Genomic DNA, 25,805 nt, shown 5'->3' with positions numbered 1-25,805 from the left:
TAAATGATTATGTTTTAGGAATTGTCGTGCTTTTTTCCCCTCAGTTTTTATGAAGCAAATAAACTATTTTGAATGATGTACATTTTTAAATTGTTAATTTTCTTTACAGTATTGTGCTCTTGCTGAGCCAAAAGCAAGCGCTTGAAGAACTTAAGCAAACAGTCCAGCAATTAAGATGCTCTGAGGCAAAATTTGCAGCTCAGAAAGAGCTACTGGAACAAAAGGTTCAAGAGAATGATGGGAAAGAGCCACCACCTGTAGTGAATTATGAAGAAGATGCCAGATCAGTGACTTCCATGGTAAGTTTTACATCTGTTTTACTGAATTGTGTAGCCCTGCCATTGTACTTCAGAGGCAGGATCAGAGTATTAAGACACACAGTGAGGTGATTTAAAGTGAATGGACTTAATTTTGGATTTTTGGATACTTATTTGGACAAGGAGTTCAATTGCATGATATTTTTTCTTTTTAAGAGGCAGTAACTCAGTAACTCATAAGAAAATCTGTCTGGGGACTTGGATTAGTCTTCTGTACACTTGATGCTTAGATTTTCATTATACTGTTTTATAAAGAAGAGCATTAACCCTTAGATAGATTTAGTAAATGTGACCGAGTAGCTATTGGTAATTTTCTTGGCTGTGTTGAAGAAATAAATTTACAGTTATAGATAAAAAATTAACAGCAAAAGCTTTTGGAATTGCTGCATGTGTTACATAATTGGAAAATTAATTTTATGTACTGTGATTACTTTTTTGTTAGACAGAAATGACCGTTGGTTTCTTTGAAACTTCTTTTAAATGTTTACATGCTTCTAATGATTAAAAAAAATTTTGTTATTCTGATGAGAACTCATATAGTTTAAATAAGTACCTTACTTTGCTAAAATTGTGTGTGATGTCCTTTTGTCAGTTGTATGCAGCTATGTGTGTAGTTTGTAGGCCACATAAAAAAGCAAACAACCAGTACCTGTTTACAAACAGAAGTGTTTTCCTTTGTGCATTAGTTTTGACGTAGGAGATATTTGTGACTTTTTTTCTTCGATGTTTAGCCTACATTCTTTTTGGCCCATGGGGCAGTTGCTCTGTGAAATGATAATTTAATTATTGTTTCTGAGACAAGGAAAGCTTTTTCCTTCCTCTGTCTGTTTGTGGAACAGTTTGATTCCTGTCCTACAATTGTACTTGCTTGTCAGCGTTCTTTTGCTTCCACTGCTGTTTAATATTTACAAGGCACTATAAGGTGGTTGTCATTTACACTGGTACAAAATACTGTTTTACAAAGCTTGTACACTTGTCATGACCTAGGAGTTTAAAAAGTACAAAAAGATTGCAAAAGATTAGGAGGCTTGGAATCTTCTTGGGGCAGGCTGTCTTGTTAGTTTTTTAATACCATATCCTGTAGTAGTGCTACTGATCATTGTCTACTAGAGTTAGTTGAGATGATGAGTCTAGTTATAAGAGTGGTACTTTTCCCTTTCAGCACAACATTACTGAAGTCTGCTTTCTAGTGTCTAAACCTCTGTTTCCGTGAGTGGGAGAAAATTATCCAAGTGCTGAGCGCAGGCCCACACAGGGCCAACAGGACAGAGAGACAGCAGCTCCATCAATGCCAGCACCGTGTCAGCTCCAGTGTCACCTGCAAGGAGTGAGGGCTCATCACCTCCAGTGCAGCCAGTGGTGGCCCACAGTGCCCTAGGGCAGATGGCCCAGGGTGCCTGGTGCTATGCTCAGAGCTCAGTGGCCTCTGCAGGAGGGCAGGGGAAGGGGGACATAGAGTCATAGGATGGTTTGGGTTGGAGGGGACTTCCAAGATTACCTAGTTCCAATCCCTTTCAACACCTTCCACTACAGCAGGATACACCCCTTTACAAAATCTTGCCACTTTAAACCAATGCAAGGTTGGAGAGAAAAGCTATGAGAGCAATTGGAAAGGAACCTAATGATGACAGGCAGTCTGGTCAGCTTCTCAGGGAGAAGGTACAGAAACAGGAACAGAAAGTTGGTACTAAAGGAGACAGAAATATTTAGCACACTAAGTGATGTTGTGTAAGCTGAAATAGAGGATAATGTGGGTTTTGTTGTTTTATTTTTTTAAACCAGTAAGTAAAATTTACCGTTAAGACAACTTGAGAACACATTTGTATGTCAGGGGTAATGTTAACATTCATTTTTAACATGGATTTTGTACTTTTAGTAACTTGCTCTAGTTTATGTAGTTCCATCTGGCCTATGTTATTTGAGAGTTCAGAGTGCCTTCACCTTTTATGAAAATAATGCTGATCAATCAAGCTACCTTGCAGAGAAGACCTGCCATGAAGTGTGATGTGTTAAGTTTCATCTGAAGAATAAATTGTGCAGAATTACCACTTCCCTTCTTTACTACCCTTTGCTTCTTCAAGGCAAAGCTTGCCAGAATGGCTAAGCCGCTTTTGGACATGCACATTTATTTTGCAAGTACCAGATGTGCAAGTTCTTGTCTTGTACAGGAGAACGAATGGGACTGATAACAGGGTTAACTGTGAAATGAGGCAAGTTTATTTCCACAGCTAAGTTCAGCATTTACATGTACAGGATACAGCATTTACATGCAGGCCATTGGCACTAAGGCTGCCTTGGGATCAGCACACATTGCCCCAGAAGGAAATGGCCATGGTCTACTGCTGCCTGCACTGGATTCTGTACATCCTGCTGTTCATGCTGTTTTTTCCTTTAGGACCTGCAGGAGCTTCTTCACCTAAGTAAAAGAATCCTACCAGCTTTTGGACTTGAAAAAAGACAGTAGCTAAATGTGCCTGATGGTGCTGGTATTGGCCTTGCTTTCTGGGAAGGGTCTTGTGGTGATAATTAAATGATTTGATGCCTCTGATGTTGGATAAGCCCTTAGACCTGACTTACTTGCTCAGCACTTCCGCAGCACACAGTAGAAATGCTGACAGGTAGTGCAGACTCTGGGGCATTTTTCTCTCACACAGCCTCTTCCCCAGCTGGTTGTTCCAGTGAGCCAGAAGCAGGGCTGTTGTTTCTGCACACAAAACGACCACTGCTGTCACCCTGCAGTGGAGCAGAGAGGATTAAGGTGGTGTTCGGTGGTCACTGTCAGTGCTGGGGCTGGCTCCTTCTCACAGCTTGTGCCAGAGCTGTGTTCCCAGCAAAGCAAGACTCTGCTGAGGTGCTGGAACCTCTCCTTTATTAGACTAAGGCTGTTTCCCCTTATCATGTCACTATTTGCTGTGATAGTGTGAATGTGAAGAGTCTGCCTCCATGTTTCTTACAACCTTCCTTTAAGTACCTAAGAGCTTCAGTGAGATCTTCCTGGAGATTTTCTTCCCTTCTCCAGGCTGAGCAACTCCTCACTCAGCCTGTTGTCATAGAAGGGGTGCTCCAGCCTTGTGAGCAATTTAGTGGCTTTCCTCTGGGCTTGTTCCATCTCTCTCTTATGTTGAAGACCCCAGACCTGGTCTGGGGTTTTCAAGGATCTCACAGGGGCAGAGATGAGGAAGTGAGTCACCTCCGTAGTCCTGCTGCTCATGGTGCTTTGGGTGTAGCCCAGCATGTGGTTGACCCTTTGGCTGCAAGTGCACAGTGTCAGCTCATGTTCAGCTTTTTGCCTACCAGCACCCCCGAGTCCTTCTTTGCAGGGCTGCTCTTGACATGTTCTTCTTTCTCCCAGTCTGTGCTCATATCTGGCAAGGCCCTGACCTGACAGTCTTGACTATATCTCAAGATGAAAAAATAATGCTCTGATGGGTTATTTCTGTAAATAAACATCCTGGTGATTTTTTAAATGGGATTTTTTTTTTTTTTTTTAGTAAAACTCCTTAAAAGTGTAGGGCTGTAAAAGATCAGAAACAAAATACTCTTGCTGCTGGTTGCTCATCCTGATATTGTTCTAGAGGATGACTGTTTCTTCAGCTATAAATTCATTAACATTTCTCCACTTTTTCTGAGAGTGTTTTATCTAAATGTTACTCTGATACATTTGAATGTGGTTATTTATTCCTCTTCAGAAATTAGTTGTAAACACTTGTTTTACAATTTTTTTTCCTAAGAATTAGAAAATCATAGTTGGCTTGTGTTGTCAGCATCCATAGGAAATAAATTTTTGTGTCCTCAAGTCACACATAATTTTTTTGTTTCGTAATTTAAAATTTAAAAGAGGATATGCAAAGCAATTTTGTTTCATATCTCCTAAGTATTTATATCATATAAACAGAGCCAATTTCATGGTGGAATAGATTGCAAATTGTTTTGTTTCCCTTCTCTTCTTACATTAGGTAACTGTGTAATAGAATACTAACACGGAATGAAATTCTGATATGCTGTTAGATATGTTTTTATGGACAGTGTAATGTTATGCAAGTGTTTTAACTTGGTTTCCTTGTTCTTTTTTGCCTCTATTAACTGTAGGAAGTTTCATATTCTGTTAGTGTCTTCAATAAAGTATGCTTTAGCCAATACATCTTTTGAAGTATATTTGCTGTGCCTTTGTAGGCATGTACTCATTTTAGGAAAAAAAAAAAGAGATTGCCAAATGATTCTCCTTTTTTCAGTCAGGTTATCATAGCACAGAGTGAAACAAAAATGTGTTTTTTGTTATTTCTGAACATTGCATTTAACAGTTTTGTCACTGTATATGGAAAAATAAAACATTTTCTTTTTACTGACAGTTACACTTTTCTACTGACTTACCCATCCAAGACAGAGATAATTATAATGCTGACAGGACTACAAGTTTAAAATCTTGGATTTGAGCCCCTTACAGTTATGCATTTATGCTATTCACTATGTTAATGGGAGATTCATAATTCACATTTTCTTCTGTACCTAAAGTATGGAGATACTAAAAAAAAAGCTGGTTATTCCTTGTAAACAGATATATTTTGACAAAAATGTAGTAGTATCCAAAGTGTTATGTATTATGTCACTTTATAAATTTTAATTAGTAACTAACTGCAAGCTACTTGAGCTAACTTTTCCACGTTTAGGTGTTCAGTGGATGTGTGGCCTGTCATTTGTCTGGAGGTACATAAAGTGTATTTTTGCATGGTAGTAGTCCATGGTAATTAAAATGAAGAAAGCAACAGCAACAAAACTTTTATATGTCTGATGATCAGATTAGAAATAAATACCTCATTAATTTTTGAATATCGCAGTGCCAGCTAAATATTTACTCAGGTAATTACATACAATTTGATGATTTGCTTTTCATGATAAAGCTTTAAACTTACAGCATCAGTATTGCTGTATTGGAAATTGTTACAGAATAGGAAGCCTTCAGGGACTGATTTAATACAAAATAGTAATTAATTTTGTTTAGCAATCATATAGTGAAATGGCACTAAAGTGCCATTTTAGTATGCCTTCTCTTTTCCCTTATGTGGTAAAAAAAAAATTATGAAGGCGTAAACCCATTACTTTTAAGAATATATGTTTGAAATTACATCCTGTTCTCACATAGATTGATTTTGCGTACTGCAGCATTTTCCTGGAGCTGGTTGACAAAACTGAGACTTGGTGAGCAAGCTCTGCAACACTTAAGAGACTTGTCAGCAGGTGGAGCTCAGTGCCAGAAGACTAGTTATGACTGAATAAGCCAGAGCTTTTAGCATGAACTCCTGAGAGATACACAGGGCAGAAGCAAGCTGAAACACCACGGTACAGCCGTTGGGATGTTGTAATGCCTTGTGCCAGTGGAGCTGCAGGCTTTAAGCTGCAGGCTTAAAACACAGCAGAAAATGGTTTTATCTGTTGTAGCATAATTACTTGAAAAAAAATTACGATGTTCACTTTGTATCTAATTGGTTTTGTTGTTTGTCATTCCTTTTTAAAATGCTTCAGAGATTTTATCCTTAGTGATTGCTTTAAAAATAAGGTAAGCCAGCTTTTAGTGAAGGTTATGGTAACTAAAATTAGTTCTCAGTCATTATGGAAGGAAAAAAATACTAAATATATGAAACAGAGCTAAAGTGCATCTTTATTTGTTTGCAAATTATTCTACATAATGTAAATGTTTTATCTTTCCATCCTTGCTTTCTAGAATCCAAGGCTTGGTGCTCTAACTAGTATGATCAACAAACCAATAGCCAGAGTTGTCTTCTGCGCATTTGAATTTGAAGTGAATGTGTTCAGAGCACTCACTAAAATAGCAATTGACAAATTTAATCAGTTTGTATGTGTTGACTTTTATGTACTGTCAGTTACATGTATATGAAAGAGGCTTTGCAGGAATTTGCTACTTGATTAAAGATACTTCATTGCATACATGTTAGATCTTGGATCACAAGGACCTGAAACATAATCTGCTGAGAGAATCACCACACTCTTAGGGGTTCCTTTTCCCCTGCTGTCTCAGACTATGCCAGTTCTTTATTTTAAAATAGATGCGAAGAAGTGATTGCCTTCTGTGACAGGCCATTGCAGCAATAGCAGAAAGCATAACAGTAGAGATAAATTTGTCATTTTTCTTACTGATTCAGAGGTATAGGCATGTTCTTTGCACTCTATAATGCATCAACAAACATCTCCCTTATCTGTCCGTGTAAGTAATTCTCTACTGGTTTGAGGCTCATGACATTTATATAAAACTAAGATTGTATTAGAGCATGGTAAGGGAGCCCTTCACAGTAATTTGGTTTATATATTTATAAATCTTGTATACTTCCACTGTGTTATTACAAGATTTTAACTTGTTGGTAGACCCAGGGCCAGAGTTAGTCTGTGCACCACTGGTATCCTTATCCTTTCTTTTATTTTAGTCTCTGCTAAGGAAACATCGGCAGTGCAGTCATGCTGTAGAAATTTTGCCTATTTATTCATAAAAGACCTGGGAATAAATGGTTTTATTTGGTGGTTACCTGGACAGCTGAAGTTCAGTTTTGTTTATGGCTACTTTCCAAGCTTGCTGGCTTGGGCCTGTGTTTCTGGCTTATAGCCAGAATTCGACATGGATTGGAAGTGCCCCAAATGTCATGTGCTTTTAGGAAGTGTGAAGAGGATGAATTCTGTATATCTCTCTTTCATAGTGATTATGTTCTAGCTTCTGTTTCTTCTTTTTGTAAATCCCAACTGCCTGATGGACATATATCAGAGGAAGAACAATACAAATAGATACAAAGGCAGCAGACAGATAAAACCAGTCCTACTTTGTCCCACTAACTGGTCTAGAATTTACAGGGTGAGAGGTCAGTGGAACTATCAAGACTCTTGCCACTGAACATGCCTAGAAGCTTCTGTGAAGTAAAAGATTGGACTAAGTTCACACACTAAGGTTCAGAACTTAAGTATTTCTTAAGGTCAGCATATTATCTATCTCAAAAAAGTGTTGAGAAATAACCTGGCTTTGAGGAAAAGTGTAGAAGTATGAGCAAAATTCTTGAGGAATTGAGGGAGATGGATCATTCACAGAAACAGAACTATTGCAATACTTGAAGTGCATAGTTAGTTTACCCTCTCTGTATGACAGAGAGTTATAAGCACTTGAGATAAGTACACAGACCTCTCTTGAACGGCCAAAAATATATCAAGAGCTTTCATTTCTTCCTTGAGGAAGCAGGCTTCACTGTAGTAGTGTTGCAGAACTTCATACCCACTGGGGATTTGTTATTTCAGTCAGTAGCTTTCCTATCCACAGAGAAGATTCATATGGTATCCAGCATATGTTTCTCTGTGTGCTTGGAGAAAAGTAGTAATTCTTTGCCAGAATCATCATCATTGCCTTTTTGCATCTTTTTCATAGTGATGAGACAGAATTAGTGTGATTGCTAACTTCTCATAGCCTCTAGGCAATGCACAGGAGGTATTGTCATAGAATTTGGCGGCTTTAAATCTCTTCTCTGCTTTTTTCTCTTCCTTTTTAAGTGACTGATTAAAAATACCATTGTCCTTAAAGACAATTATTATGCTTCTAGATGTCCTAAAATCTGCTATAAAATAATTATTGGAATTCAGATTTATGGTTTTAATGTTGTGTCACCAGTAGTTTTTTTGCCAGATTGAAGTGTAAGATTTTATGCTTAGCTTCTGCGTTTTTTCTGCCATATAGGGAAGTTCTCACCTCTAGAGACTTGAGAAACCAGAATGGCAATCCAATTTTCAGACCACTGTCTTTAAGTTGCAGACCTGTTTTTTTGTTCTCCTTTTTATTTTTTCTTTTTTACTGTTGGTGACTTTTAACAGTGGGGTAAGTGAAATAGCATGTTTCAGATAATCATTCTCTTTTATCATCTAGCAGTCACATATGCAAAACATTTCTGGTCATTGGTATCCAGATGCCTGAACATCAGCACTAATGCCCATTTTAGATTGCCTAAGGTATCCTGCCTGTGGCATGAAGCTGTGACTCAAGTCTGCCAGTGCAGCCATAAAGAGCACTGGATATTAATATTCAAACAAGTGAAGTCCCCTTTCCAACAGACACTGAGGTTCTTTGTTCAAAATAGTCTTTAATGGTAGGGAGAATTAAAGTTCTATGTGAGATAGTGGTAGGTAGTCACTGTAACCTTGCCAAAAAATTCCAGGATTACTTATCTCAATTACTTTTTAGGGAGATACATAAACAGGTCATCAGAAACTTAAACCCTGTTGTGTTAGGGTAATGGGAGAAAGGGAGTGACATTTGCATGAAGATAATAGCAGATATCCAGGAGTTTCTGAAACTGATGTCCTCATCCTAGAGAAGAAAGCTTGGAGTATCACAGCCGAGATGCGTAGAGATTTGTCATTCTTGTGAAACAATTGAAGGTCTTTACTTCTAAGGCACTGTAGGATTTTGTGGACCAAAAGCAGGTTTGTTTTCTGGAAGTTACTGCAAAATCTTTCTTTAAGGAAAATGATTTTTTAAATCTGATTTTTTTTTGTCAAGTTGCTGAAAAAAAGCAGGAGTTGGTGGTGTCTAGAAGCTAGAGTATAGATTAGTAGAAGTAGGGGGAAAAAGGAAAAAAGAAAGAAACCAAATACAGGATAGAGTGGCAGCTCCAGAGGCAGCAGAGCGTTTAGTCAGGCTCACAGTGCTCCTGGCAGTCCTATCAGGAGCAAAGTGAAAAGAGGTCATGGACAGTGCTGAGGACAAGACTATGGTATGGGTCCAAAGTCTGTCCAGGATACAGGACCAAACGTAAGATTGGAAAAACCTACAGCATACTGATCCAGATGGAAGGGCTGGAGACGAAGGAGTTGTCAGTACAATTTTATGAGACAGTATTTCTGTGAGACTGTGGCTGACTTTATCAACACATGTTGCCACTGTGGTAAATTGAGTGCTAAATCAAGGCATAAATAGTATGATAAGAAAAAAACAGCATAGAAATGATGTAGCCTGAGCTATATCAGCAAAATTTTGTTTCTGATGTGCCTCAGAATGACTTGTTTTATTTCTAGATCTTGGCTCTGAATACTAAGATGAAATAAAATCACTTTATATTTGGCTTTACATGTAATACAAACTTTTGTCATTCCCCTCTAGATTAAATTTGCCTAGTTTGGCCAGAATTCTGTAACAATGAGGACTTTCACAATATCTAACTGAAATTATCTTAGTCTGGAAACCTGTAGTATTTACTCAGCAACTGCTATAAAAACGAAAGAGCTGTTGGTAGGAGAGAGAGAAAAATGGAAATACAAATATATTGGTTTGGGGTTAGAGGGGGCTAAAATGAGATGCTTGACAGTCCTGACAGTTTCTGTGTCATGTTAATCTGAAGTTTTTGTCTTCTGTGCTAGTTGCTGTCTAGAGCCATTGAACATGGTGATTGTTTATACTGAATTCAGTGTAATGCAGTGAATATTGCAGTATAGAAGGAACTGATGTGACTGAGCTGGCCATAGGCGATGGTAGTGAAAGAGGATGCAGATTTTTGTATGACTTTTAAGTGAAGGGAGATATATTTAGAGCGTTCTAAAAATAAAAACTAATAGCTCAGTAACTTCTAGGCTAGAAACAATGAAACAAAAAAAACCCCAAAATGACTTCTTGTTTATAAAACCAGAAAAGTTAAAGAAGTAACTTCTGGGCTGAAAAAACCCCAAACCTTTTAGATACACTTATAGTTTATTAATCTAAAAGAGAAACCGACATCCTCAAGGAAAATCAAAGTTCAATGCAGCTGATATAAATTCAATTTTCTTATGTTAATTTGTTGGCTATTGTAGCATAAAGCAGAGATGTTGTTTTCTCTGTAGGGGGTGGGGGGAAGACAAACCTGCAAGTGGAAATCGTGAACATTTTCTACCTAACAGGATCTTGTTGCAGTGTGGTTGTGCTCACTTAGTGATGATTCAAGTTCCAGGCCACAGTAATATGTGACAAAAGTACCATTAATGAAGTAATGATTTGTTGTAGAGCAATTTTCCTGTGGCCATTGAAGTAGCTTTTTGACAAAAATGGAGCTGTTTTCTTCTCACAAGCTGTTTTGTAGTAGTATCCAGAGCTGTGGCTGTATTAGCAGGTTTTGGTCTGCTTCGGGTGCTGCTGTGTTTGTCTATTTGATCTGTTCACTCTGTAGGGATTTTTATCTGTAACATGTAAATTAACACTGGTTTCGTGGATAGTTGTATATACAATTTGATCTTGGCATTGAGTGTCTCAGCAACAGTGTGATAATGGGTTTTGTAGCTTTATAATATGTAACAAAAATAGTGAGGAAAATACAGTTTTCAACCAACATGATTGAAGTATTTCATCAGTTATTTTCTTCAACAAATCTTTTAAGAAGTTGATGCATTGACTCCTATGTAACTATACCCATAATCTAGAAATTACAGATTTTTTGGGGAAAGGGTGTTGTGGGTGCAAAAGGAGTTTCTTCTGTAATGGAGGAGACTGATCTTTGATTCAACAAGCAGCTTGAGCATGCCAAATAAGTGCAGCTTATGAACTTTGAGAGAACACTGCTTGGTTGTTCAGACCTTTTTAAATAAGTCGTGACTGAAAGAAAAAAAGAGAATCCATTGATTGAACTAATAACTGAGAGTCTTTTTGTATTTCTGTAGAAGAAATGTGCCTTACTTGTTTTGGGTCATCATACTAGATAAAATTTATGAGCCTCAGCTTGAACAGGATTGAAATCTTTTACTTGGTACCTTTACACATTGATTCTGTCCTCCATGATGTCTGTATTTTCAAAATCATCTTGTTTGTGTCTGTGATTTGTAGCCGTGATATATGCACGAGTTCAGTGGACCATAGGCTTTACTCAGAGTAGAATTTGAATGCTGCCAGTTTTGAGGGTTTGCATTTTTGTTGTTCTGTTATTTAAATTGGCAGATATTTGTTGTTTTGGCACCCTGCAAAGATTACTCATTAAGCCTACCTCAGTTATGGTGCTCAAGTTGAGCTCAAGCTGTCACAAAGTTGGTCTATCATTTTAACTGTTAGCATGCAGACTGATTTGTGCATAAACAAGTATCTGTCAAAACCAAAAGCAAACATCATATTCTGACTACCCTGCGAAACAGCTGTCAGACAGAAGTACCTCATCACATTTGAATCTAGGCATACTGCAAGCTCTTCCAGTTATGAAAGGTTCAGTTTTATTGTTTAATACATCTAACATAAATGTGGATCTGGCTAAGAACTTGTCCCATCTGACTGAAGCTCTTCAGGGTCAACTCCATGAAACTTTATTTTATTGTGATAAAATCAATGCATTCTCTCACAGTATGATTTTCCAAACAGGTTACAATCACTGGTCCATATTTAGTAACACGGTTTATTGGGAGAGGAAAAAGGTTTCATGTTCTGTCTGATCACAGAACATGTAATGCTATTTCTACAAAGCATTTGCCAGGTGGTTTTATTAGAGCCAGTCAGTGAGTCAGCTCAAGATAATTAATGAACTATAATAGGAATCTTGATTAGTAGATGCCAATGTGTTGAGGGCGGAATTGAAGAAATGTTACCTTGTACAAGTCAGAACAGTGTGATGACAAACACAAAGACAATGCCTCTGGTACAATGACATGGTAGTTGGCTGGAGAGACAGGATTTTCCTCTAGACTGTAAAAACTTCCTTTGAAGTCAAGGGAAAATTTTGGGGTTTACCCATTTCATCCTCCTACAGAATAGTGTTTTTGGTAGATTGGCAGTTGGCATGGACCTCTGCTGAATCTGCAGCCTGCGATCCTGCAGCTATCGGATATTTAGTCCTTTGGTGTCTTGTGAACTATAGGAGGATTTATGGATTTCAAGGTCATGCAATATAGTGATGCTGTCCTTATTTTCTATTCTTTATATGTTGACTTCTGTCCACTGCTTCCCCAACAGCTGTTCATGGTACTGCTGCTTCAATACGTATAGTCCCTTCCAGGAACCAGACTTTCTTGACTTAAATGCCTGAGATCTGGATTCCACCGCTAGCTTTGTAAGGCACTTATCTTTAGCAGGTATTATGAGTGTAAATGTGGCTGAAAACCAACCAAATCCAACAGTATTTGAATATATTTAATGATATCTGGAAAGACTTTCATTCCTCCTATTAGTGAGTGTATTTTAATTAAAGTAATTGATCGGTTGTAGTAAATGCGGTCACTAACAAATGCCGTGGTCAGGTCATGCTATTTTTATAAATACTGCATTTAGATATATTTTGGGCTGACGAACCCCCAGTTGACACATTTGGAAGCAGCATCAGCTGCTTCATTGGCTGATGCACAGAGTACTTCTTTCCATAGCTTTAGTTTTCCCTTTATGCAGTTGGTATAGCATCCAGTTAGTTGATTCGGTTGTCTTCCCATGTCTTTGGATACAAGATGCTGAACTCTACACAGAGTCTTCCTAAGAAAACCGCATTTTGGATGGAACCTTTGCTTGAGTAGAGATCAGGAAAAATTTTTTTTTTTTTCAGAATCTCTGGGAAGAAACTCCTCAAGCTGTCCTTTTCACTGACCTTTTACCTTAGTAATGTTGCATCTTTTAACTAACCTCCATGGCAGAAATAAATCACCTGCTTGTAGCTCACAGCTGTAATTTTGCTCTTTGTTGACTTATAGTTCCCCACCTACAAACTGCTATACAGATTTACTTTATGAGATCACATTTTGTCAAGGTATTGCCGCTGTACTCGGTGAGACCAGAGAAGCTTTGCCTGTGCTGATCTGAAATAAAAGATAGAGAACAGTTTTTGTTTTGTTCTCTGCTAAAATGTGGCTTGGCTTCCTGTCTGGGGGTTTTAGAGTTTTAAAATAACCAACATGGGTTGTAATGAGAAAAGAGAGCATGAGAATGGTTTGTTTCTCCATCTGCAGGTGGTGTAGGTATGAATGGATTTCTGGCAAGCCTAGTACTGTTATTTTAAGTTTTTGGCTAGTAAAGACAATTTCCAGTTCCAGATGGCATTCTTTGGCATGCACACTGCTCTTCAGGAATTTGTCAACATGCTTGTGGTAGTTGTGGGTAATCTTCATCACTTCCTTACTTCAGCTGCAGACAAGGAATGCAGAGAACATTAGGAGTTGAGGTTTTGGGTGAACATGAGGAGTTTAGGATTTAGGAATTTTTTTGCAAGACTTTATGCTTACCAGTCTGCATCCTCATGTAAAAATGTCACGGACATTGTGTTTTTATTTGCTTAGTCTGCTGGGTTCATTGTGTTAAGTACTGTATGCATAACTTAATTCTTCAGGCACTTTCACTGGAAAATTTTGCATGGCTCTTGTGAAGTGTAGCCTAGGAGTTCTTCACCTGTGGCTTTTTGTTACCAGCCCATATAGTGATGACTCCAGTTCTTTCTATTAGACCAGTAGTTGTAATAAAATTCTGTTAGTTCTTGAGTAATATTTACCGGTGTGAAAAAATTGATGTTAAGTTTTTGTCTTGGTTTGAAAGACAGATATCTGCTAGGAAGGGGCAGGACCTCCCCTAGAGATGGAGAATTCAAATCCCCTCCCTCCAAATTATTCCGATTAAAAAAAATTTAAAGGAGCTTTCAGGAAGAGGTATGGGGTAGGAATAACAGTTCTTTACTAGTATATATGACAAAACGACAAACAAACAACAACTACAGCATCAATAATAAACAGAACCAAGAACCTTGAGGGCTTTCTTTTACAAAAGCCCAGAGCAGTTTGATCTCGGTGCCCCTGCAGGACTCCGAGAGGCCGAACTGGAAGGAAGGAAAGTCCCGGGCTGGTGGATGAGATGAGGAGCTCTGCGCTGGCAGCTGGAGCAGCAGGGGTGTCCCGGCAGGGCTGGGCAGGGCAGGGCTACAGAGTAGCAGGGGAACCTCAAAGCTCCGAAGAAGCAGCGGCGGTGGGGGGAGGCTGGAGAAAGCGAGCTCAGGATTCCCGGGAACAGGAGCAGATGACGATAGATTTCCCAGGACGAGGCAGAGGCAGAGGGCAGCCTGACCGTCCTCCTCGGCGCTGAGAGCAAGAGTGCTTCCCCCTTCCCCAGATCTGTCTTTTTGCCTTTCCCAAAGCTCATCATCTCTCCCCTCTGAGGGACACTCCCAGGGACTCAGAAACAATAGGTGTAGCCTCGTGCTGCCATATCCCTCAAGTACCCCTTTTTGTTCTGACTAAGTAGTCATTAAGGCTTCTTGGAAACTTATGGGAAGAAATTCTGTGAGAAGAAAAAAAAACCAAATCTAACCCCCAACAGTTTTTTAAAACTGAAGCTAACTACTGCACACCTAAAACTTCACCATTGCATTGAGGAAGTGCCATTACAGAATACCATAATTTTTTAACGAGTGCCAAAACCACTCTCTACCTTTACAGTTTTTGTGAATAAATGAGTGTATGAAAACTTCAGGACATAAAATTTATTTTCTACACTAATTTCCATCTCTAGTAGAATAATATTGATGTTCTCAGTTGCTGTTTTATCACGGTCTAGTTAAATAGAGATGCAGTTTTCCAAATAGAAGTAATGCTGCATAATGCATGTCTCTGTAGAAAAAGTCTATTTCTTCCATTATCTTAGCAAGAGTCTTCATTCTAGCTCAGGTTTTGTTTTGTTTCTTTCTTTTTTAACTTGAAAGGGTGATGGCAAGACCAGTCTTCGTGTACCTAGCTGTATATAACCAGTTCAAAAATGGTTTTCAAGTTGAAGACTACCACTTCAAATGGCAGCTGTAGTGTTTATCTTGATTAAAACTCTGGAGCAGCATCAAGCATTACTACATTTCTTTGTTTTACTGAGAATTTGGGTCATAAAACCCTGAAACTATTTCAACTGGGTGTATGCTGTATTAAAGTAAAGAATAAAATTAGCCTCTTTGATTCAAAAATACTCCTAAGAATTTTTACATTGAAATGGTTTGTGGGTGCACATTTATTCACTACGTTTTGACTTATGAGTCTTGGTTTTCTTGCAGCAGCAGCACAGCCTGAATCTTGAGCATGGTGTCCTGACAGATGCTGACTTTCACCAGCAGCCAGTTCATCATACCATTGGTTTTTTTCATGGCATTGGTTTTTTAAATTATGAGCTGCCAACGGATGTAAGATGTTTGCTTTCTTGCTTTTGTGAACATTAGGGACTGCAGTACAGCTATGAGCACTCAGTGCAGTCTGTTTTATGTCTTCCCATTGCAACTTCATGAGCTTACACAGAATTATAGCAAGAGAGAACTTATGGGTATGTTTGGAGATCTGTTACTTTGATGTGGCAATGTCAACCAAGGAAGAGAAGAACTATGCCATGAAGAGGTAGTTCCCTTTCATATGTAGCAAGTGCTGTACAGACTGAAATTTCATAACTTTTTATTACTTGAAACAAGTAAAATGATGGTTTGAGAATTAATAATTTTTGTACATTCAGTTAATGGCATTGTTGATTAACAGCAATGCTCTTGAAATCAGTGAAACAGTTCATATCTGAAAATGTACAGAACAGCCTGAGGTTTTTAAAGGATGGAGGTCTTAATGTTCCTGTTACATGTTTCCACAGTTAGTAAGGTAATAGCATTTAAACTTAATTTTTTAGAAGTATTTATTTGTTCTAAATTTGTCTGTAAGCTTTCAAAAGTCTTAATTGGTTTGTTAAATTGCCTTTATTGAAATCAGGTGTCATTTACTTGACATCATTATGTGATCAATGAATAAAGGTGTCTTAGGATTTAGTGGTGTAGAGATACAATCATTAAAGAATACTTACTTTCAGGAGCCTATCTGCATTGCAAAAGCCTTTGGCTCGCTACATCTTCCTTCCACAAAACCAATTTTTATGCAAGATCTCAGTGCCTCTGCTTAGGTATTGAGGCACAGTTAGTCATCTTTTTCTCTAAAGGACTGTTGACATTCTTGATAATTTAGTGAAATGAAAATATCATCTTTTTAAAAATAAGAAAGCTTTTAGGTGAATATAAGAGTTAAAATGGACTGTGTTTCTGGAAACATTATTGCTAACTCTCATTAAGAGGTGCTCTACTTTTGTAAGACCTGTAATATGTGTTCGTGTGTTTGGAAGATTTACTAATTATTTAAAAGAGGAAGGTGACATTCCCTGATATTTCATACGTATCTTGAAAAATTAGCCTTCTGAAAGTCTTAATTAAAACAGAAAACAGAGAAGATAACTTAACCGTACATTCTGTTATGATAGATAGGGATTCAAAAAAGAAAGCAAAAGATCAGTCATATTGTAGTATTCATAATTATTTTTTAAAAATTAATCTGTTTATGCAGAGTGTTTGCTGATGTCTGAACCTTTCCTAAGTAAAATCTGCCAAAGATTTTTCAGGTTTTTGTCTCGAAATATTTCACCCTTAATCAATCTTTTGCAGAACACTTTCTCTTACTGCTGGTTTTTTTGGGAAAAAAAAAAATTCTACTACTTTCTAGCCTCTGTTGTAACTTCAAGATCTTGTATATAAGGAATGAAATGCATAATCATAAGAGAAAAAAACTGCAATCTGAAATAAATGTTGTTGATAATAAGTAAATTTCTGAACTTGTTACAAATTGTACATGTTATTTCTAACAGCCTTTAAAAAACTTGTAAAATTAACAATACGTTCCTGCAGACCAGCCTGTAGTACCAATAATGACCTCTGAGTTACCACTCTAAATAAGGTCTAAACATTCCTGAAGATACCAGGTCACTAGATGTGATCGAAACCAAAGAAAAAAGCCTGAAATTGTCAGGAAAAGAAGACAGAAGAGAGGCAAACATTACATCACTGTATAAATTGATGTGCACCTGTTTCTGAAGTGCCATAGAATTGCAGAACAATTTAAATTGGAAGAGATTTCAGGGGGTCCATCTGGTCCTGCTTCTTGTTCAGAGCAGCACCATCTTTAACGTTATATCAGGCTGCAGAATTCTGTATGCATGTTGAGGCTCTTGGAACTCCAGTGATGGAAGTCCCTCTGGGAAACCTGTTTCAGTATTTGATCACTATTCTCATTGTGAGGTTTTTTGTTTTTTTTAATCTTTATCTGAAATTTTTCTTAATGCAAATTGTCCTTTTGCTATGTACCACAGAAGAGTTTGGCTTCATGTAACCAATTATATTTTCAGCTCCCTTAATTAGAAAGCTGATGTAGGAGAATTCAGAAGGACAAAATAATAATGCTCAGATATGTGGAGGAGCTTCTGTAGAATTAGTGATTAAGTAGATTGGGTTTTACAGACTTGAGAAGTGTAATGAAGGGGAGTGTGATAAAGATGTATTTGATGTGTTGGGTATGGGGGTACATGGGGGAAGTGAATAAGGAATAATGACTCTTCTCAGAAGCAAGAAGTAGGGCTCATCAAATAACCACAGTAGGCAAATGATTCAAAATAAGCACACAAACATATTCTTCAAAAACGTGTAGTTAAGTTGTGCAACTGGTTGCTAGAGTAGGGGGTTGTAATAGGTTATATAGATCCAGCAAACAGGTGAAAAATATGGAAGGAAAATCCTTCCATGGCTATTGCATGTAGACACATCAAAACTAGAAAGGCTGATCTTATATTACAGGTCCTCAGAGGAGATAGACATACTCTGAAGAATTGTAATTCTCTTTTTCTTACAGGTTATTACTCCACTGGCATAGTCTGGGATATGCCTTTGGTCTGAGAAAATATAACTCTTACCAAATTTCGCACTAGTAAGTCATGTTTTTCAGGCTATGCCCTGCAATTCAGCGTAGGGAGAGCATTAATTTTCATCCAGTGCAGTGTTTTACAATATGTGTAGATCAATTATGCATCATTTCTGCTGCTTTGGAAGGTGTTATTTGTGTTTAAAACAGAAAATGCTGCCTTATCATTAAATGATTTTTAAATAGCTATGTTGTTTAATTGATTTCACTGTATATTTGACATATTTTTAATTAGCATTGAATATTTAAATTTTTAATAACTGTATTATATCTAAATGGCTCTGCACAGTTCTAGATATCTGCAGTAGTAGATTAAGAAAATGCATATCATAATTCCTGGAAAGGGATTCCAAAGAGATGATCTACTCAGCTCAAGTAATCAGCTTATATTCAGGCGGCAACTGGTTTTGTGTGTGAGTGCCATGTTAATGATTTAAAATTCTCTGTGTTTTTTGGTAATGATGGCATGAGATTGTTACCTGGTTTTCTACATGTGGTCTTTATGGGATACCTGGTTCTACCATGGATGTGACAAAAAAAAAGGACAATCTTTTGAGGATCAAGATTAGTCTTATTTCTGAAATCAAATCATAGACTTCAGGGATATTGGCCACGTTCTGCTGTAGGCTGAAATTTTTATATGTCAGCATTTACATCTCCTTCAGTACATGCAAATAGCTATAAAACAGGCCATGAAGACTTTCATGGTTAGTATATCCACTCATCAATTGGCAGGCCATAGTTAATGTAACAGTATAAGTTTATATGGTTTTGGGGCTTCTCCTCAATAACTTTTTAATAGTCCACTACTGAAGTGACTAATGCAGACAGTCATTTTCAGAAAGTTATTTTCTCTGTTTGGAAGAGTTCCTGCTTGTAAGTGACAAAACTTCATTTTCACACCATAATTCTATTGACTTTGAAAAAACCAAAAATATTCCTTGTTCTGCCCATTGTCTAGATTTGAAGCCTTAAGATGAATGTTGTTCAGCACCTTTTTCATCAGGGAAGGTGTATCTTCAAACAAGAAAGGAAGCTACCATTCACTTTACGAAAACTATATTAATTGCTCTGGCAGATGCTGTCTGTATGCCTGTTTCATCTGTATGTTCATGGAACATATTGTTTGCAGTAGCTGCTGGAATTTCCCTGTCTGCTTTTATCTTAGAGCCCTTGTACTGTACTGAAATACTGTACTGTCACAAAATCTCTGAGGACCAGTTCCCTAGCCAAATCACAGAAACATTGATATCACTCTGATCTTTTAGATACCACTGATTATGTTCTTTTATGTAACTGAAATTTCCTTTTCTTCTGAGAGCATTTTCTCTCTGAGTTGGAAAGCCATCATCACATTTCCTCTAAATTTCCTGTGAAGGTTCTGTCATTTAATTTGCAAGCCCACATTCAACTTCTGTATCCATGTAGACAGTTCACATCTGACTCATGAGGCATTTTTTTCTTTGAATAAAATAGTATTAGAGTATGGCCTTATTTATATTACTGTACATACATGGCTGACTAATGTTTTAGGAATATTCAATATATGCTGCATTGTCCTTTGTCTCTTGCAGATAATCTTCCACCTTTGATTAGTAGTGTTAGTTTTTGCCTGTCCCTCAAAAGCATTAATTCTATTTTATCTTTATCTTAGATCTCTCTCCAGCCTCTTACTTCGTTGCTTTTCTAAAAAGAGTATAGACTGTTTTTATGATAACATCTAAAATATAGCCCTAATCCTGGGTTTATACTGCTAAAAAATTCTTCTGAGCTTTTACATCATGCAATTCAATTTAAGCAAAACCTTTTTTTCCTGTTGCTTTGTCTTGCTTATGTTCATTGAAAGTACTGTTGTGACAATAGCTCATCCGGCCTGTCTTTTTGATTATGTCACTCTGCTGGGTATATTGTTTTATTTCTCATGGACTCTTAAGATTTCCAGTGATTTTGCTGAGTGACAGAACTGTGTGCTTGGCAAATGGGAGACTGTTGTCCATGGGAACACATCAGTTGTAGGGCGTGACTAGAGAAGATAGATTGTAGTGAAAAATCCACAAAAACACACAGGATCTCAAACTGTACAAGATCCCCCAGACACAGAAGCCCAGACTCTGGTTATATACAAAGATGCAATTGAAGAAATCTTCAAGCAAAATAGCAAGTGCATCACTCACAGTTCTCAACCAACCTGAATCCTGTGCTTCTTTTGGGTTCTTCCACCTTTCTGTTACTTGTGAGAAGAATAGAAAGTGAAATTAAGAGTGTCAGAATGGTTGTCTTCTGTTGTGACATCTATTGAAAAAAGCTGAAGTAATTTTTTCCCCTCTTGAAAATGAAAGAAAACTGAGCAGCCTGTATCCCCCCATTCCAACACTCCATAGGAGCTGCCCCACCATGCTTCAGTGATACCAGTAAGGTTATAGCCCTGCAAGTGTGAGCATATCTCCAGTTCTTCCTTTTTAGTCCTCAGCTGTCTCTATCAGTATAGAGGCATTTCAGTGGGTTTCCAGTGAAACTGAAGTGTCTGGAGGGGCTGAAATTTCCTCGTGTTCTTTCAGGTGTTCTCCTGCTGACCTGCCTGCCTACCCCAGGCTTTCGGCATCTTAGTGGTGTGAGTGGGATGGAATCTCATCCCACACCTTATCTTTTTTTAAACTTGATTATATCCCCTCCTCAATTTTATCTAGTTTATGATGCAGTAAATTTCAGTTCCGTCTGGGGAGTTGTTAGAAACATGGCTGGTCCTAAACAGGGAAATATCAGTCATGCATTTTTCATAATACTTTTTATTGTGTTTTTATTGTTCTCATGACACAGGTGTGTTTAAACACAGTTAAAGGAAAAAGGTTAAAATGTACACTTTTTTCTGTGGTTATGCAGTTGTTGTATGCATGTATAACTATTATGGCCTAGAGGTTTAGTTTGCTTTCTAGTGAAATTGAAGTGAGAAGTGAGAAATCGTGCTACTATGTTCTTGATATCTCTGAAAGTAATTAATTTGAACTGAAATGAATCAGCTAATATGCTTTAGCAGCTGTGTTGTGTATGCTAGTAAGTATATTACTCCATAATGGTCTCTATAGCATCCCCGAAGCAGAATTCCTAATTTCTTCCCAGTGTGTAGCTCAGGTCTATTAATCTGATTGTCACGTCTTAGAACTTTAAAAATTTTGTCATGACTACATATTTGCCATGTTTGTTCTGTTTGGTGACATGATGTCTGTTGGAATGAGCACTGTGTGGAATTGTAATGAATTTTCTGAGCAAATAGTCTCTGCTCACTGCTAGGTTCCTTCAGAAATTTTAAATTACCTAATACCCTGAGATAATCCTTTCACCTACTAAATCCTTTGTTGAGAGGGGCTTGACTGAGAGGTTCAAAATTTGATGTGTCTGGGGAGAGATCACTGAAAGATAGCTGTGATGTGTATTTGCTTTTATTTTGTAAATCAGACTTCAAATTACGCCGTGACTTAACTGGTAAGATTGTACACACACGTGCATAAGGACATACATTTAAAAATAACTAGATGGGATGTTCTGGGTTGCAGTTTTACCCTAGTTTAGACAAAATTATATACTTAATATGCATTTAAAAAAATCCCTTTATGCTAATTCATATACTATTCTGAGTGAAAAACAGGTTTCCTGCAAGATCAAGTGGATCCTTCTAAGGCATGCTGCAGCTGGGCAATGGCAAAAAAAATCAGTAGGAGTCTACTGTTGTAGCTCTTTATTTTTATCTAGGCTGCCCTAAAAATACTTTCACAGAATAAATAAATTTAGTACTGGCTACAGTTATGTTTTGTCATATGTTTGGTTATGCCTGTTGTACAGACAAACTCTGAGTCTTCATTCCTGTAGGATACAGACTAATTTCAATATGTCAGGGGAAAGAGCTGTGGAAATGCTAAATAGTGTTTATAAATATGTTGCAGTTGGAACAGGACATGCTACATTTTGAACAAAGCTGAAGTTTATCCCTTAAATCCACATTTCAATACTCGCGCTATTTAACGCAACAGTTTGCTTCTGTATGTCATTCATACAGAGTGCTTATCAAAGTTGTCCCAGTCCTTGAGTCTGGTATTTTGAGTCTAAAAAAGTTCCCTCTTTTAAATATTTTTTGTTAAGGAGCAGCTGGTGAATGTAGAACCTTACTCTGGGAAGTGAAGGAGAATTTGTGCATCTTTTAGGAACTTATTTTCTCCTGTTGTATAAGAAGTATACATATAATTGGTGTTAAATCTCATGACTCACTTTTGAAGAGATATCTGAAGTGTTTAATTTCACAACCAACAAGCAAGCAAATATAGGCTTTGTGTCGTAGTTATTAATGAGGTTTTTCTGTTTGGATTTGTTTGGGTTTTTGTTGTTGGGTTTTGCTGTGGGTGTTTTTTTGTGGGTTTTGTTGTTGTTGTTTTTGTTGGGTTGGGTGTTTTTTTCTTTTGTGTAAAGCAGTTTGATTCAGCCACATCATAAGAATAAAATTCAGGCTTCAGCATAAAATTGTTTTATAAAAATTAAATTATTTGTTATATTACAATACTTGACTCTGATAAAAAGTATAAAAATGGTATTGATGGATAAGTGGGCACATAGTTAATGAGTATTTCTGTAACAGATGCACTCCCTATCACCATTTTCACAATTTGACTGGTTTTTGCACTCTTTTATTCAATAGCATACAAATTAAGACAAATTGCAGACTTCTGGTACTGAATAAATAGCATTATTTTGCTAAGGTAACGTTTAACCTGTATCTTGTAAAATAAACTCTATTTGAAAATAATTTTCAAAGACTGCTATATTTGGTGTACACAATGTATATATTTTGTTGCTTGTTTGGAAGTCGTGGAATAAACTGAAGCTGCATTTATTACGTTATGAGATTTTTAGTTTCTACTGTCAAAGGTGTTCATTGGAAACTTGGAAGCAATTTTTGTTTGTAACACTGGCAAACAGTTGTACTCTGTCTTCATTATCAGTTTTTTACAGTTTAGCTAACCTAAAGCTAATTAGAATGAGTTTGTTAATGTGTGATTTTTCTGCTTCAAGGTTATTCAATTTCAAAGTTTCACCAATATTCAAAGTATTCAATTTGTGAATACTCATTGAAGATGAGTACTAGCAAAGCAAATAAACGTGAAGCAGAAAACATTGAAACTCCACTGTTTCTGAAGGTGATTTACAAGCAATAAACTCAGTTTGTCCATGTTAAAAGTACGTTTTTTAAAAAAAAAAAGTTATTAATTTGAGAGCTGATAGTTTGTGATGAAGAAAAATACAGTCTTTGGACTAAGTCAGCTTATGAGACCTTGAAATTTACATTGACTTCTGTTGAACTAGAGACTCTTAAAGGCTGTTTCAGTGTTTTAGTCTGAGCCCTATTCTTGCAGAATCTAAAATTGAGGCGGTGTCTGCACTTACAGTTTACAGTAGTGCCAAAAAAAAAAAAGGTAGTCTGTTGTTAGAGAAAGACCTGTTAATATAGGGAAAAACCCCTAAAGATGTATTAAGTAATGATAATGCACATATGTAGTTTTTTACTATGGGGGTTTTTTGTTACATACTTTAAAATCGTTGTCCCTTTAAAATGACAGGTATTTCAGGAGAACTGAGAGCTATGTCTCTTGTTTTTGGGGCATAAAAGAATTTCAGGTTTTTTTATACCTGAAATGATTTTAAATGATTGCATTAATTGCACAAATGCAATTGCACAAATTGCACAAATGTTTCAGGAAATATAGAATTTTTAAGTGGTTAAATTGATCTGAGCTTAATCCTGCTGATGTTGACACTTCCTGGCTGTTATCAGTAGCAGTTCAGCCCATCTTTTATTTAAGCGAAATTCAGGATTCTATATGGCACATTCTCCAATAAATCAATTATCCTATAGATTTGCTTTTTTTTCACTGAAAATTCTGGCCTTTCTCCTAGGACAAGAAGGATAAAGTCTCAAGATTTGACACGATACGTCATTCCATAGCTGGAATTATAAGGTCTCCAAAATCCATGTTGGGATCATCATCAGTAAGTAGTGTTGTGATGCATACTGATATTTTTACAGCTTTAATAAGATTTATTTTGTCTTGAAACATCATGCGTTTCCATCTGAATGGACAAAAATTACATTAAAATAATGTTATATAAAAACTGTTTGATTAATCAGCATACAGGATAATACCATGTATGTCAGAACAACTTGCTACACTCTAGGAGTATCACAGTTTCTATGTTCCTTGCAGCTCCCAGACTGGTGCTATATTGTTCAAAATATTCTTCCCAATGAGGCTGATTTTCTTGAAATGCCTGTATGATAATACTCTGTAATAGGTTAGATAGCCATACATGTTTTACCAATTGTTGGAATAATTGTATTCCCCATATTTGTTACAAAAAGCTCCAATGTATAAGCATATTGTTACTATTGCTACTACTGCTGGTACTGTTTAAGTAACTTAAATGTTATAGATCTTGCTTAAAACCCCACTAAAAATGGTTGTTGAGTATCTCTGAGGTATAGCTAGCTTTTGTTGAAATTCTGTCTTTGCTGGACAAACATCTTTGTTTCTTTAACTTTTGCACTTCCTTTTGTTTGTTTCATATGGAAGATTGCAAGATTAATTAGAATCCTTGAGCACCTACTAGGGATGTGTCAGATTTTACTTGAAAACATTCTCTGTCTTCTTCTTGATGTGGTGGAACATGTGATCACCATAACCCTCCCAACATAAAATCAAACCAAAACAACAACTCAAAACCCAAGAAAAAAATAAACAAACAAACCCTGCAAGAAAGTTGGGCAGAGCTTAAAAATTTGTTTAAAATTGCCTTTTAATTGTGATCTTGTCACCTAAAATATAAGCTCAAAGTAGCATTCTCGAGAAAACTTTAGAAGCAATTAGTCTTCTATTTTATGCTGCAGGATTGCATCCAAGGTTGTGTGACAGGACACAGCAAACCATATTTAAGCTAGATAATATTCGGAATGGGTGGAAGAGATAACAATTACATATGTGTAAATATACGTGTGTATACAGATGACAACTGTACATAGTGATGAAGGAATGGAAAAATAAATATGATCATAGATAAAATTAGAGTAGAAACACTTTTCCTGTGAAAAAACAAGAAGGTTGCATGACATTTGAAAAATAACAGGAAAAACCTTGCTAAAATATTAAAATGTACTTGATGTCAAAATCTCCACATTATTGTGACCTTCATTTTATAAAAGTTTTAGTTGTTGTAAAAAGGCAGCCTTTCATAGTAAAAAATTATTAAAATTTATATTTCTGTGACCTCCGTCCTTTAGTAGGTGAGACACATCATTCATCTCTATTTCTATGTGTTACAAAACTTATGACTTCAAAATAAACCAAAAAGCTTCCACGAACCACAGAAAAAACTTACCTAAAACTGCTTTAGAGAAAAATTGGAAAAGAAAAATCTTGAGAGGAAGATCAAAATAAAACATTTAAATTAAATCAGAGAAAGACAATGTCAAAATGTCAACTGGCTTAAAGTGTCATATTAAATAGTCTATGTGCCACACTCTGATTTTCATTTCATGGAAGCTGATGCAAGTCTAGCTGTCGATGCACGGTAGATAGGATTGGTGAAACCTTGGAATATGTTTGGAAGAAGTAAGATTGGCATTGATTCATTTGAGTCAGAAAATAAAATCTGAATAACAAGTGCAAATTTGATTTCCTGTTGCTTAAATGACACCTAAATTAGTTCAAAGTTAGAATATATAAACCAGCCAATTTTCAG

At 36.8% G+C, this 25,805-nt stretch overlaps 1 protein-coding gene across 2 annotated transcripts in view; it reads left to right on the top strand.

Annotated features, from left to right (window-relative positions):
- The window catches only part of FER (FER tyrosine kinase), a 148,111-nt gene that overhangs the window by 39,607 nt on the left and 82,699 nt on the right, over positions 1 to 25,805 (top strand). The window contains exons 9-11 of one of the 2 annotated variants that reach the window (XM_063421574.1): positions 110 to 299; positions 15,311 to 15,436; positions 23,967 to 24,059. In XM_063421574.1, coding sequence (XP_063277644.1) covers positions 110 to 299; positions 15,311 to 15,436; positions 23,967 to 24,059 — 409 coding nt within the window. The remainder of the gene's footprint in view (positions 1 to 109; positions 300 to 15,310; positions 15,437 to 23,966; positions 24,060 to 25,805) is intronic. The other variant, XM_063421575.1, reaches the window with a different exon arrangement.

The sequence above is a fragment of the Prinia subflava genome, chromosome Z, assembly GCF_021018805.1.
Source record: "Prinia subflava isolate CZ2003 ecotype Zambia chromosome Z, Cam_Psub_1.2, whole genome shotgun sequence".
NCBI lineage: Eukaryota > Metazoa > Chordata > Aves > Passeriformes > Cisticolidae > Prinia > Prinia subflava.
Note: the sequence above shows the minus strand (reverse complement) of the source record. Positions and strands in the feature narration are given on the sequence as shown.